The following is a 14,067-nucleotide window of genomic DNA, read 5'->3' as shown; positions in this document are numbered from 1 at the left end:
ATTAAAGCTGAAATCATCTGCAATCATCATGCAATCGCTGAATCTTTACTTGGCAGCCTGACAACATTGGGCTTGTTATGTGCTGCCTTGTTATCGCTTGCTCTAGAGTTTAACTAGCACAAGTCCAGCAAGGGAGGCAGGACCAGGTTATTCACTGAAGACACTGTTACCTGTCACTATGCACGTGAATTTAGCATCAGAGTCCTCGGACACAGAACGGGATTTGATAGTGGTTTCAAATAGTGGCTGGGTTTCTTCCGTCAGCTGAGAAATGATTGCGCAGAAGGTGCTCCTGGAAGATTCAAGAAGCATTTCTTAGAGATCAAAGTACTAGAAAGAAATCAAAGGGTCCCCTTCCTATCTCATCTCAGAAATATGTCTGTGCTGTGTTCTTGCTATAAATGCCCTCCTTCCCTCCCATCATCCCTACAGTAGGATTTTTAAAAGTCAAGTCAAGAGGCATGGTATTTGACTGTTTTTTCACTCCTAAGATGATTCTGTCAATTTAAAGTGTCATTTGGGAGACAACCCCTTTGTATATGAAGCTATCAGGGTAATGAATGTCAAGAATCATTTTAGTTCTGGATTACACTTGAGCATTTCTTTGATCAGCCAGCAGGCTCAAACTAAGACACTAACAAAATTAGCTTCACAGTCCTGATACTGCACTATCAGCATTCCAAGCGTTGTGCTCTTTACTGTGATTTTATTTCATTTGTGAAGATTTTACATTGCAATTTCAGGCCAAGTGTGAATTGAATGTGGCTTCTGAACATGTGGCACTTGAACCTGGCTTGTACCCTTCTGAGCTCAGGAATTATATCCTAAGCTGACATCTGCTACTGTGGGTAGGCACTCATGCTACGTACCCCATGCACTGACCCCAAAGTTCAGGCTGGGCCAACCAAGTAGCCAGAACTATCCAGATAGCCAGTACCACCTGTGAAGCTCATGAAAATGAATCATAGATTCTCCAGTCATTTAAATACTATTTGGGGGTGGCACTAAATCAATGTATTCCTACAGCCAACCCTGTTGGAGCGTCACCAAGAGAGGCTTCAGAAGATTTGGACTTCCTTAAATAAAGGGAAAGAATTTAATTCCAACTTGGATCTTCATTTGGATAGTACTCTGGCTCTCTTGGAAGGGAAGAACTTCTTTCATTTTCTCCTCTGCAATTAACACACTACATATTTACACTGGAAGAGAGGACCCCAAGTTCTCAAGCACCAGGACCTTAGGAGAAACAGCAAGTATTGCAATGTAACTGGTACCCAGCAGCTCTACTTACATCATTTTCAGCAGTGGAAGACACATTCCTTAAACAAATGATCAGCTTCTAAAGACATGCAAGAGGTGGAACAAACCCCCAGATCATTCCTGACACAGCTCCACCACGAGCAGAAGGGCTCTCAGCACATAATGAGGGCTCCATGAGGAAGACCCCAGCCTCACAAGCAGCCCCCAGCTCGCAGGCAGGATGCTGGCACTGTTGCTACTCATGCTCTACCTGCTGGGGAAGCAGTCTGCTTCAGGAGAAAACAAAATCCACACTTAGCATGAACCCAGCAAGGGCAGGTGCGCTGACAGGCACTGCAGCATGGAATGAGCTGCACGCATGGCTGAAGGTGCCAGGAGAGCTCCAGCCACAGCAACTGCTTGTTTCATCCACCCAGAAAACTTACCTGGAGGTTGCAGTGCTGCGATTTTCACTCTGGCTTCCCACCAGCATCAGTTTATGAGAGATGCAGGGATCTGAAGCCCCGGGCAGCAAACAGTTGGTGCCGCGCGAGCCTCACCCAGCTCCCAGGCACTTTGCGTTGGGCAAGGGGAAGGGAAGGGGCAGTAGCTAGGGCTGTTGCAAACTCAACTCATCTACTGAGCAAGGGTTATATCCAAACACACTTGTGGGACACAGGGTAAAAAGCTGATGCCACAGCTTGGACTCCTTTCTGCAGAAATCAAACCAAGGACTGGTCCTGGCAAGCAACTCTCTACCCGACCACGTAGCCACAAAAGGGCTGTGGGTGCCAAAGCAGAGAAACCTTTCCATACCCCAAAACCAAGAGAAAAATAACTCCCATTTCCAAAGAGCAAGGCAGAAAATCCAGTGCCAAGGCAGTTACTGTTGGGGCTTGATGGCCTTTGCATTAAGGATTGCTGTCCCTAGACCAGTAAATGCCTTTTAGATCCACATAGTGAAGTTAGAATGTCCCAAGCATCAATGACCATTTCACACCCCAGCAAGAGAGCAACAGGATCAGCATCTTAAAAAATAAAAGGTGATGTGCACACACAGAGTGACACGCTCAGGACCAAGTTTAATCCCAGCACCATGCCACTGCAGCACTGTGAGTAAGCCTGGTCCTTTCAGTGCAAATCCCAGAGTCAGGAGAAATACAGCAAAGGCTACTGAATGCTCTAGGAAAGCAGCATCACCAGAAGCTGGGGACTCCACAGGCACAGTAGATGAATCAGACGAGACTTGCCCAATGCTCACTTGGCAGAGAGCCCTGGAAAGTCTCTTTAATCTTTCAAAGAAACCATTGTATTAGTCACAGGCGGATTTTAGAGACTGCAGCACTGTGGGGCTCTCAGCTGACTCATTCCAGCTGCAACAAGACTTGTCCAATTCAAATTGCTTTCTAAACCAGTAATTCAGAGCATTCAAGAAATCTGATACAAGGCAGCAGCCACTCTTCCTCTGAGCCTTCCTGAAGCGGCATCTTTGCTGCAGAAAAAGCCCTGTAGACTAGGAAGAGGACACCAGCAATTCAGTAGCCTTTTTACATTAAAGAGGGATTTCCATACAAAAGTAGTCTGCAGGAAAACAAGATCTGAGAAGTGTTTTCTTCTTCTTCACAGTTTTCTTTTCCTGACCTTTTGGTTAACAATCCCACAGCTACAGGGGTATTCTGGAGAGGCCTTTCCATCCACAGTCAATCCTCTACTTGCTTCTGCAGCAAACCAGGAATGCCCACTGACTTCCAAATGTGTTCTTTTGCCAAAGTCCAGCTGTACAAGTGCATTTCATGGCAGAGTCCAAATGAAAGAGGATCCTCATGCTAAGGCAGAGGGTGATGAGGAAAGAAGAAAATTCCTTCTTTGAAAGTGTCAGGGCAGGAACATCTAATTTGTAATGTCTCTGTATGGAAGTCTCACTTTAATATCAAGAAGTAGCTGAACAAACTGTACACCCATCCTCTTTGGCCAGGGAATACGAATATTTCTTGCACCTTATCACAGGAATTACAATGAACATTCACTTTGCTGTCCGCAGTTCAGGCAAGTATTAGGGATGCATTCATGCAGAATAAGACTGTTAGACCACTCCAGGGCTCTCTTTAATTAGTACTAAAGCATTACGGATTAATCGTGTGCAGCCAGATTCAGCAAAGTGTTTGGTCAGAGAAGTTTAATGCAATGTAGTTTTACCTTCCTAAACTGGAGAGAGAGAATCTGCTGCTTGATAAGCTAAGCAAAAAACAGCATAAAAACCATTAGATAAAAAAGCATGGAAAGGAGCTGAAATAAACCGTTACAGAGACGTATTAATGTGAGTTGTTTTGCACAGGTCATAGTTCCTATTAAAAGAAGGTACAGCTGCCTTACTCAGGCTGACTGCCAGGACGAGCAAGCCACGTTGTAAATTGAAATCAAAGGCTGTAAAAATGAAACATTCATTAACTGCAGAGAATAAGTGTCAGGACATTTATACAAGTAGGTTTCCAAGAAGCAGCACCTGAGCCTTCCATGCACCATCTGCAGCGTTGTGCTCGAAGCAGGCAGCTCCACCCAGGTAAGTGGCCCTCAAGAGTACAGCCTGCTGCAAAGCCACTTGTCTGCCCACAAACAGGTGGCCTGAGCTGGTCACCTCCATCCTTCCAAGGACAGAGGTACCAGGGTTTTGGAGAAGCTGAAAATGCTCCGGTCACCATACACTGCTTTCTGGATTGTCAGCCAAATCACTAAGGGCTGGCCAAAAAAAAAACAACAAACAACAAAACAAACAAACAAGAACTATAATAAAATACAGACTTTTCAGGAATCTACAGGTTTTGTCTTCTTTGCAGGAGCATTGTATAAAATCAGCCATTTCAGGGAATGAAATCCAACACCAAACCCTACCCAAGACACCCAGATGAGTTACTTACCAACAGCCACCAGCTCTCCCAGAGGAGTGTCTTCAGGGGCTCACATCCGCAGCCAAATTACCCACACTGTCATTTTGTGGCAGCAGCAGCCCTTGCTTATTAGGAAATAAACTCAGCACAGACCCACAGCAGCCAGGAGTGGTTCATCAGACTGTGCCCTGGGTTCATCTACATAAGAACCAGAAGTCTAAAAGTAGGTACCAGCCAGCCTGCAGCACGCAAGCTCCCTGACTTAATCACACTGAAATACACGATCATTTTGTCTACTACAACCTCGCCACATGGCCTCAGAGGTGACTGGAGTGTGGACATGCCCTTTGGGTTGTAAGGCATCAGACCTTACCAGCCTGGGACGCTGGAGCACTACTGAACAACCAAACCGCTGTGCCTTCTGATGGTGCTACAATGGACAGCATGAAGAGCTAAGAAAGGTGAACACCTCCAGGTCTCCTGCCCAAATTACCACATCTGGGCTCTGCACATGTCCCTGTTGCACAGAAGTCAGCAGAACTCAGTCTTGTCCTAAAAATGACTACAGAAGGCCTCTGGGAACTGCTACTGCCAACCCTGCAGCACTTCCACCTGTGGATGAAGAACTAACATGCAAGTCACTTTAATTGCGTGTGTAGAGACTCTTACTAGAAGAAGAGCAGCCTCCTGAAGAGCTCACTGACTCCTTTTGCTCAGATCAGGGGAGCAAGGACAGATCAGACAGAGGAAGTTTTAGGCAGCCACTCAGGAGCGGCTCTAACCCAACAAACACAGGTGGCACTTGCCCTTTCAGCAGCAGCTTCACCCTCTCCACCCCCAGCCGCATGACCCTGATCTCTTCCCAGTGCCAGTACTGCTCATGCCACCAGACGATGAGTGGATCAGGAGCTATCTGGCTGGAAAAGCATCAAACACTAACCAAAACAGGTCGACGATCAGCTGCCTGATCCATCTTGCGTGCAGTGGGTTGGCCCATGGGAGAAGTCTGAGGAACTTCAGCCTTTGGCTTTTCCAGTTGAGTCCCAGCACCTGGGGCATCCCTTTGAGCTCCAAGCCCTTTCCAGCACTACAAGGCCCTGGCATTACCTGCCTTACTGACCAGCACATCGCTTTGCCTTCACCATTCCTGCCCAGCCCAACGCTTTAAGAGACCTCCAATTCCTCTGAGCTGCTTTCCAACAGTAAAGGAACCCAAAAATGTTTTGCATACCCGCTAAAAGGGAAACCATCTCCTTTTGACCTCCAGAAACATAAAGGACACAGGCACTGCTTGAGGAGCCAGGAGGGTAGATCCTAAAATGCCTGATGGAGAGTGCTATCATTAGCAGAAGCAGTGTTTCAGTCATGCTTTCTTGCACAAGACAGACAGGGAGGTGTCTTGTCTCCAACGTAAATCAAATCATTCAAGAGGCAAGAGTCAGAATGAAGGGTGCCTGTGACACAACCCCCTTCTGCTCACGTACGTGATCAAGAAGTGAACACCGTCAGCACTTTTAATTCCCAGCGTACAGCACACAGCCCAGGCTTTATTCACTGCATGTCCTGAAACATTATGCTAAATATTGGACTGATGGTCTCTTGAGGAGCCCTAATACTATCGAAAAAAAAAAGAAAGACACCACCATTAAGAGCACAGGCATTAACTAAAGTTTAACCCCAATATGCTAAGGAACTAAGCAAACTTTTTTTTTTTTTTTTTTTTTTTCACAGACTAGAGATTTAAGCCCAGAGAGAGTAAGATCAAATTCTAAAAGCTCCAGCTACAACAGCCCTGCCTGCAGGCAGCTGGCGTTTCTCTTCATTTTAATTAAGTTTACAGCATACCCACACAGAGCTGCACCAGCATAACTACATAAGAGTCTAAACCAAACCTATTAACTTGGAAATGCGGGACTCCTGTGCAAGGCACGACAGATGCCCCAGCACGCCTAGCTTGATACGCCTTGGGATTGGGCTGTCCGTATCCTCAGCTCTCCAGAGACTTGTTAGTGTACACAGTGCAGGATTCTGCTAATTAACTGCAGCATCTACAGCGGATATATCTCCTCTGAGCAAGCTTGAGGGATGTAGGATAAAGGCAGCAGCTTAGCTTATTCTGAGATACGAATCAAGGTCTAAAGGCACTGGTTTCTCTCCACTGGAGAAAGGGGGCTCTGGATGCTTAGATTGGAGAGGTCTGCTCTGTGCATGCCCAATGCTTGTGGGAGGAAAGTCTCTGCAGGCTATGAGGTAAGAGACAGCTTGGTAAAAACTAGCCCCAAAAGTGCAGGTTTGGTTATTAACTGCTGTTGCACCAGCCCATGAGAACTACACCCCGCTGCTCAGCCTCAGCTCTTCTTAAATTTCCTTTCATGAGATGCTTTCAAACTTTGGACATTTATCACCCTCTCATAGGTTTTAGCCCTTCACCTGCTTGTAATTTCCTTCAGAAATGAAGACTGTCTCTCCCATTTTTCATGCACTTGCCAAATTTCAGTCTTGCTGCAAGGGCAGGAGGTAGAACTCAACACCACTCACTTCCTAATCACTAAAAGTTTTGCTCAAATTGATGGCCTAGTCTGGTACATCACCTCACAGGGGAGGGCAAGTTAATTGCTTTAAAAACAGACTTTAAATCCAGTATCTTTTCTAATCCCTCTCGTGCAGTCACTGCACAAAATCCTCATTTCTCTGTTTCTTTATCTGGGAGTGAAGAAAGCATTCTCCTTCCAGCTCAGGTCCTCACATGGATGTCAACAGGAGTTCAAGAGACACTGAAATATGCCTTGCAGTAGCTTCATCCTCACGTGGACATGGACTCGACCTGCAACAGTCACTAATACATTTCAGTGCTCTTCTACAGCACGAAGATTGAGCTGCACTAGCTGTCCAGTGCAACACGTGAACAGAGAAATGCCTCAATGACAGCAAGCCCAAGACCTCCGAGTTATGTTCTGAAGGAAATAGCACTGCAGAAAACTCTGTGTAAGAACCCACGGAGAACGGGGCAGAACACCCCCAGGACACAGGGACTGCCCTGACAGTCCCGTGCAGATGCTCCCTCCCACTGCTACTCTGACCCGTGATATTACTGGGCATGTTTTGCACATGCAGTCTCCTAAGGATAAGATTTCACATGAACTTCTCTGCCTCCAAGGTTAATACTACTTGAGGCAAACACAAGCCACTCTGAACGTTTTCTCAGCTGTCAGTAGCCAAGCATTTCTGATTTTTGAAAGACAACAACGAAGCTTTCATGTACATGTGGTTATGCTTAAGGCTTCTTTCCTGCCATGTGTCTCACTTCTTATCAAGCACTTCATGCACACACGGAAAAAGTGTGTTTGTGTTTCATACACTGTGGCAGTAATTATCAGCTACCTTGTGATAAACTAGCTGTGAGTGCTGTGGAGTTGTACAAGACACGTTGTTATTTTACAGACTGGAAAATGGATGTATTGAGTCTTTACTTGTCAAGGTCACAGAATAAATCGATGTTAGAGCTGGAGAAATATGGTATTTTTCTGCAAGTAATTTACTCCAAGACAAATGAACATGGACTGGAATGTTACAATTCAGAGCTAGATTTCATTAACAGGGAAGGTGGAAAACAATAAATTGAGTTACATGTTCCCGTATCAACTGCTGTAACACTCAGGAGATGCTTTAGATTTGTGTATTTTAACTCCGAAGTATCACTGTCTTTATTATCCAAATTAACTTTACAGCTAGAAGAAAGACATCAAGAAACAAGAATGGACAAAAAGCTCTTCCATCTTCCCCTTCTCAAACCTGCTGATGCTATAAGAGGTGAGAGACAGTGTGAAATAACAGCCTCATTCATCCAGGCCCTTCCTTCCCTAGCTGAGACAGGGTGAGGATGGAGCAGATTTTAATTTCTTCTCCTGGAATCTGCCTCTCTTGCAACGCCCCTTTACACAATGAAAGGGGATTGCAGGTCTGGGAAATGTCTCCATTTATGAGGTTTCCAGAGAAGAGCAAAATTCATACCTGTGATCTATTTTAAATTCGAGCACTGCTCTTGAAGGACACTGTTTGTTCAGCTCCACGTCGTGATCTTTCACTTTTGGTTATCATCTTATCAGTCTACACACCAGCTTTACCTAACTTTCTACCAGACGAGGACAGGTCACCTTAAAAAGGACTGAAGAAAACACAGCTTGGGATTATTATTCATAGCATACAGCTGTCGAGGAGCCCAATCAAACCAGGCATGACTGCACATACAGCCGTACCTACAGGAAAAAGACACCTCTACCCTCAGGAGCCTACAGACTGCAGATCGGCCCATTAATGCCTTCGTTTTTGTCTTTTGAGCAAGTATTGGATGAGTGTCATTCAAAATCTGGGACACTTCTGTTAGACAAGAGATGCACCAAATTCCCTCCGAAGCCACAGTTGGTTTCCTATCAGGAATTTATACAGATCGCTGCCAAAAGCGAGGTCTCACAAGAAGTTACAGATGCCCAGCTGCTGAAGAGGGAATTCGTCTGAACTAAGACAGCTAACCATGCATTTCAGGAGCTAAGCAGCCCTGCGTTTTCAGCTCACTTTATTATAGTAACAGCTCTTTTCACCTTAATTTGTTATTATGTGCAAAGGAAGAGATACAAGATAGGGAACCATTCTTAGCCAGAAAAGCTGGGTACATAGAAAAATGACGGAAAGGCACCCTCTTAAACTCAACTGCCACCACAGCCAGAAACGGCTGTCCAAGAAAAGATCAGAGGGAATGTCACTATACTCTATAAATAGCTGCGTATGACGAAGCTATGACAGCAGAAAGATATTTAAGCAAGGAGGCAATGCTTTAACAAGACCTAGTAGCAGACATCCGCACTAGATGAGAGGTACTGATCATATCCAACAGAAGAGTCAGCCTAGCACTCAAATGAAACCTTTGTCATAAGTTTTTATGAAAAAAAAAAAAAGTATCTCCGCACTAGATGTCTTCCAAAGTCGGCTAGTTCTTACAAAAAGGACACTAATAGAGACTTTCTGAAGTCATGAATGCAGCTAAGGCAGATCCTGGACAGGACTGGCAGCTTTTCCTCTCACTTTGTAAAGTAATTATAGTCCACTGCTTTAAGACATAAGAGTTTAAAAACACGACAAAAACAAAACCACTTGGTGGCTGCGAGGGCAAGGCAAGTCACCATACCTGCTGCTCCTCATTGCCCGTTATCAGATAAATTAAAAGACAGAGGACAGCCAGTAATTGATGGTCTCTGAACTGTCTGTTCAAAGGGAAAGGCTCCTCTTAAAGACCAGTTCTCAAGTGCACAAAAGGTAAATATCCTGGATACTCTCTTTAATAAAGGGATGATATTCTTTATCATGGGGTGCATGAGGCACTGCACTGCTGGTCGGTCAAGGGCAGTGATTTTCCTGCTCTGCACTGGTGCGGCTTCACCTTGAGAGCTGTGTGCAGCTTGAGGAGCCGCAAAATTAGAGAGTGCTCCAAAGAGCGCAACAAAAATGGTGAAAGGTCTGGAGGGCAAGGTGTACAAGGAGCAACTGAAGTCCCTTGGTTTGTTCAGCCTAGAGAAGGCTGAAGGGAGGCCTCGTGGTGGCCTGAAGCTTCCTCCCGAGGGAAGCGGAGCAGCTTGTGCTGAGCTCTGCTCTCTGGGGACAGCGATAGGACCCGAGGGAACGGCATGGAGCTGGGACGGGGCAGGGTCAGGCTGGGGTGTCAGGAAGAGGTTCTTCACAGAGAGGGTGGTCAGGCACTGGGACAGGCTCCCCAGGGCAGTGGTCAAGGCACTGAGTGTGCTGGAGTTCAAAAAGCATTTGGACAACACTCAGCCACGTGGTCTGATTTTTGGGTGGTCCTGTGTGGAGCCAGGAGTTAGACTCAATGATCCTTGTGTGTCTCTGCCAACTCAGGACAGTCCATGAATATAGCAATTCTCAACACCTCTGTTCTTTGGAACTCTGTAGCATCACCCCATCGATTTCTCCAAGTTAAAAAATGGAAAAGCACATACCAGTTTCCAAATAGGAATTCTTCAATTTACACATCACTTTCCTACTATGGGCTTAGGGAAGCCAACTGAGACCATCTAGGCTATTCTCTACATGGCTCATTAATAGAAGTATGCTGGTGAAACTTTTTCATGAGTTGTCCCTAACCTCAGTTTATTTTCACAAAGATTTCCTCATCATGCCACTACTCTCTCTAGTCTTTTCCTTTGGGAACTGGTGATGAGAGCAGGCAAGTATTTCAGCTAAACACTCCACAAATACATACAGAGACAGCAATAGAGAAAAAAAAAACACATACTTTCTTTGGATCATTGTATCCATTTCTGCTCTCCAACCACCAAAACAGCCTCCCACTGCAATTCTGTATCTGCACCACTCGTCCCATGCTCATCAGCTTCAAACCCACCAAATTCAAATACATTCTGCATTAAAGAAAACTGCTGAATGTTATCTGCTGTTCTGCACGTCACTCATCTTGCTTTTCAAGTTCTCCCAGGCAAGCTCTCCAGATGTTCCCGGATTTAATTAAATTCATAATTGCTTTCTGAAAGCCTCCTCGCTACATCATTCCTACTCACTCGCTTTCCAGAATTGTTATGATACGTTATTTAATTACAGGACAAAAAGCCCCACTTCATTCAAACCCTTGCCCTGCATCATAGACAGCGATGCAGTTTCACAGCAAGTTTCCACACAGCCTGGCTCAAATCTTCTGCACTTGTAGACATACTCTAGGCTGTGCAGGGAGCAAGACTTCTATATTACTCTTCCCCTGTTCATTAGAGAAACTGGAAGATGTCACAAATACAGGGAAAGGTCAGTTTTGCTATTTAGCAAATATCTATTCACTGCTCCTTATAACAGAAGGGACAGCCACTGAAGTTAAATGGCAAAATGAAATTACCTTGCCATAGGCTTTGATGACCCAGTCCTTGAATGGGTTGAAAAAGGAATTGGACAATTTGTGGAAAACGAATCCATTGCCAATTTGATCTTTGCAGCAGTGTCACTTTTTCTGCAAAAGCATAAGGCTCCTACATATGGAAACTGGGGTGCTGCCAATACACAGTGCTCGCATGGCAATGTCAAGGTGTTCAGGGCTAGGAGCTTTGCAGTCAGGGAGCGGTATTGCTGTGCTTGAGCAGCACAGTCAACACATCCCGGAGATGCCAGGCTCGCCCACATCACTCTGCATCTTCCTCAATGGCCTCGAGCAAAATCTCTGGGATCTGGGGAAGCCAGCTGGGAACACTGGAAGTATTAGTTGAGGACTGCTGAACCCTCCCTTATGGCTAAACAGATTAAAGGTGCAATTTGAACATACTGGGAGGGGGAGGGGGGATAAATAGAGAATCAAGCTCTAGGCAAAAGGCCTCAACATCTTATTAAAGACTCTACCTTTAATCTGTAGAATGGAGGTACTGGACTCAATTACACATTTCCTTTGCAGCATTAAGCATGGTCTGAGGTCACAGGTTGGTTTTGAATACTGCATGTGTATTTCTTGGTACTGAAGATGCTAGGGTACACAGCCAGATTGCAATTAGATTGCACACTACAATACAAGCACAAAGGAACTGAATTAAGGCAACTTAACTTTGGCATTACCCCAGCTTTAACATCTGACTGCCAGGCAGCACATTTCCATCTCTTTCGGTGCTCTATTTATTTTCACAAATCTCAGATTATTTGAGGCATCAACCCTTGACATGCTGGAAATGGATTATTTATAAATCGTCGATAAGAAAGATGCACACTCAATTCAAGAGCTTACAGGTTGAAGAGTACTCATAGCAAATTCAAAGTAATTTAAAGGCTTTATTTCGAACAACTAATGCTGTAACCAACACCTTCGCCTTCACTGGCACATTGCCTTGCATTCACTAACCTCAGCCAGTCCGAGTTAGCAACATGTTTATCATACCTTCTCCCCTGAGAACAAAGCCTCATTCCTACCACAGACCTCCTGCCTGAGGCCATTTCTAACCCAGGAATGTAGTTCTCGTCACTGCTCAGCCCGTATCTACATAGTAGAAATGCCTTTTTGGCAATAAGATAAGGCACCCGCACAGCGGGCCCCTTGCATGGAGTCTGGTGTAGATAACACCAGCAGTTTCACTACTATGAAGCCAGAAAGGGCAGGGCAGTATCCTGCAGGCAAGTTTAACCTCAAATATTCTGAGGTTTAAATAAAAAATAAAAATTGAAAAAAAAAAAAAGAAGAAGAAGAACACAGAAGCTCATGTCTGTCACCATTTCACAGCATGAAAGTCCACTCGGCCCCGTTATAAGAAGATGCACGATGCTGACCGTCCCTGCCCCAGCAACAGCCACAGAAATACACCCGCAGGGAAGCGAGGAGCGAACACACGCCACATCGCTTTTGGGATGCGCCTGGGTTCCCATCGATCCAGCTGGCCTCTGCTATCCTGCTGTAACCCTGGCAGGGCCCCCCGGGGCATGCGGACACGGCACTCCCAGCTCTGCGCTGCCTTTACCCTCAGCAGCGCCCGGCAGCCTCCAGCCGCTCGCCACCCGGGTGTGCCCCTGGCTGCGGGCTGGACGGCCGCCCGCTGCCCGGGACAAGAGCCTGGCCTTCCGCACTGGTGCTCCACCTTTTAACACAGCTGGATTTCACCTCCCAGCTCCCAAATCAGTCGTTTTGGTTCCCCACCGTCTCCTTGGAAGCCTGTCCGCAGGCAGCGATGCCATGCCCAGCACTCAGCGGGCACACCCCAGCGGTGCCCACCGCGCTCCTCCTCGTCCCCAGCCCACGACTAAAGACCCCCGACGGGGCGAGCAGAGCCCCCTGCAGCACCCCCTCCTTGCCGCCCCCCACCGCCCTCACCTGTTTTGGGGCCGGATGCTCAGCAGGTAACTACGCCGGTTGGGCCGAGAAGCCCAGGCTGCGTTCTCGGCCTCCTCCGCTCCCTCCACACTGCCCGGCCGGAGCGGCGGTGACAGCCTCCCGTTACCGGCGTACGAGTTACCGAGGGCCCGGCGCGGCGAGCCCATGGCGGCGGCCGGGCTGCGGCTGCCCCTGCCCTTGGCCGCCGCCGCCGCCGCTGCCGGCCCTGTCAATCACCGCCGGCATTTATAGGCGCCCCGCACATGGCGCTGTCAGTCGTGGAGTCGTGACGTTGGGGGCCTCTCCCCCCCCACAGCCAACCCCGGGTCCCCACGACAGGTTTTTAATCGTAATTCGCAGCGTGGTGGTCAGTTTGAGGGGTTGGGGGTTCCCAAAGGTAGCTCGGGATCGGCTGCGAAATGCCTTGGAGTTTCAAAGGCACAATCTTTGTGTGGTGCTGTGATTGTTGGCCTGGGGTCAGTCCCGGGAGTGTTTTGCACTCTGGCAGCTGTTTTACCCCCCAGGTTCCCAAGGTGCTGGTATTTATTCGGTCTCCCCGAAGAGGACAGCGTGAAACAGGGCTGTAAGAGGTGGGCGCACGCGGCGAAAGATTAGTGAGAGTGATTTAACGCCAGATGAAAACGTAACCTGTAATAGAATTGGATTTCCTCTTGTTCCACCTTCATCTTGCCTGTCAAGCGGCTGTGCTGAGCGCCGCAGGTGTGTTGCCGGTGACACTGCGTCCCTGCGGAGCGGGATTGATGGATGGCACAGCTCTGCTGTGCGGGCTGCCCACGGCGGTGTGCCCGGAGCCTGCAAGGAGAAAACAACAGCAGGCATTGCTGCAAAAGAGACGAGATTGTGGCAGAGAGGTCCGGATTGGGAAAGACAACAGGCTTTGAGCTGATCCCTGCCCGGGCAGGAGAGAGAATGAGTGTGACAGCAAGCAGCGAGGCAGGTGATGGCTGTGCAGGACATCCCCTGCTCCTCATCCCCAGCAAACACTGGGGTTTGGAAGGTGACCTCTGATAGGGACCAGCACGACAGTGTGCCAGCTATACACCTGGATCCCTCCAGGACCTGAGCTCA

General features: G+C 47.3%; 1 protein-coding gene across 1 annotated transcript in view; it reads right to left on the bottom strand.

Annotated features, from left to right (window-relative positions):
• Nucleotides 1–13,224, bottom strand: part of ALPK3 (alpha kinase 3) — a gene marked incomplete at its 5' end in the record, with an annotated part of 33,833 nt that extends 20,609 nt beyond the window's left edge. The window contains 4 exon segments of the mRNA XM_084293627.1: nucleotides 171–292; nucleotides 3,436–3,474; nucleotides 12,979–13,190; nucleotides 13,192–13,224. Of these exon segments, the coding sequence (XP_084149753.1) occupies nucleotides 171–292; nucleotides 3,436–3,474; nucleotides 12,979–13,190; nucleotides 13,192–13,224 (406 nt within the window).
• Nucleotides 13,225–14,067: the final 843 nt, after the last annotated feature.

The sequence above is a fragment of the Netta rufina genome (genome assembly GCF_964035555.1).
Source record: "Netta rufina genome assembly, chromosome: 11".
In the NCBI taxonomy this organism is placed as follows: Eukaryota; Metazoa; Chordata; class Aves; order Anseriformes; family Anatidae; genus Netta; species Netta rufina.
The sequence above is the reverse complement of the archived record's forward strand: the minus strand, read 5'-3'. Positions and strand labels throughout refer to the sequence as shown.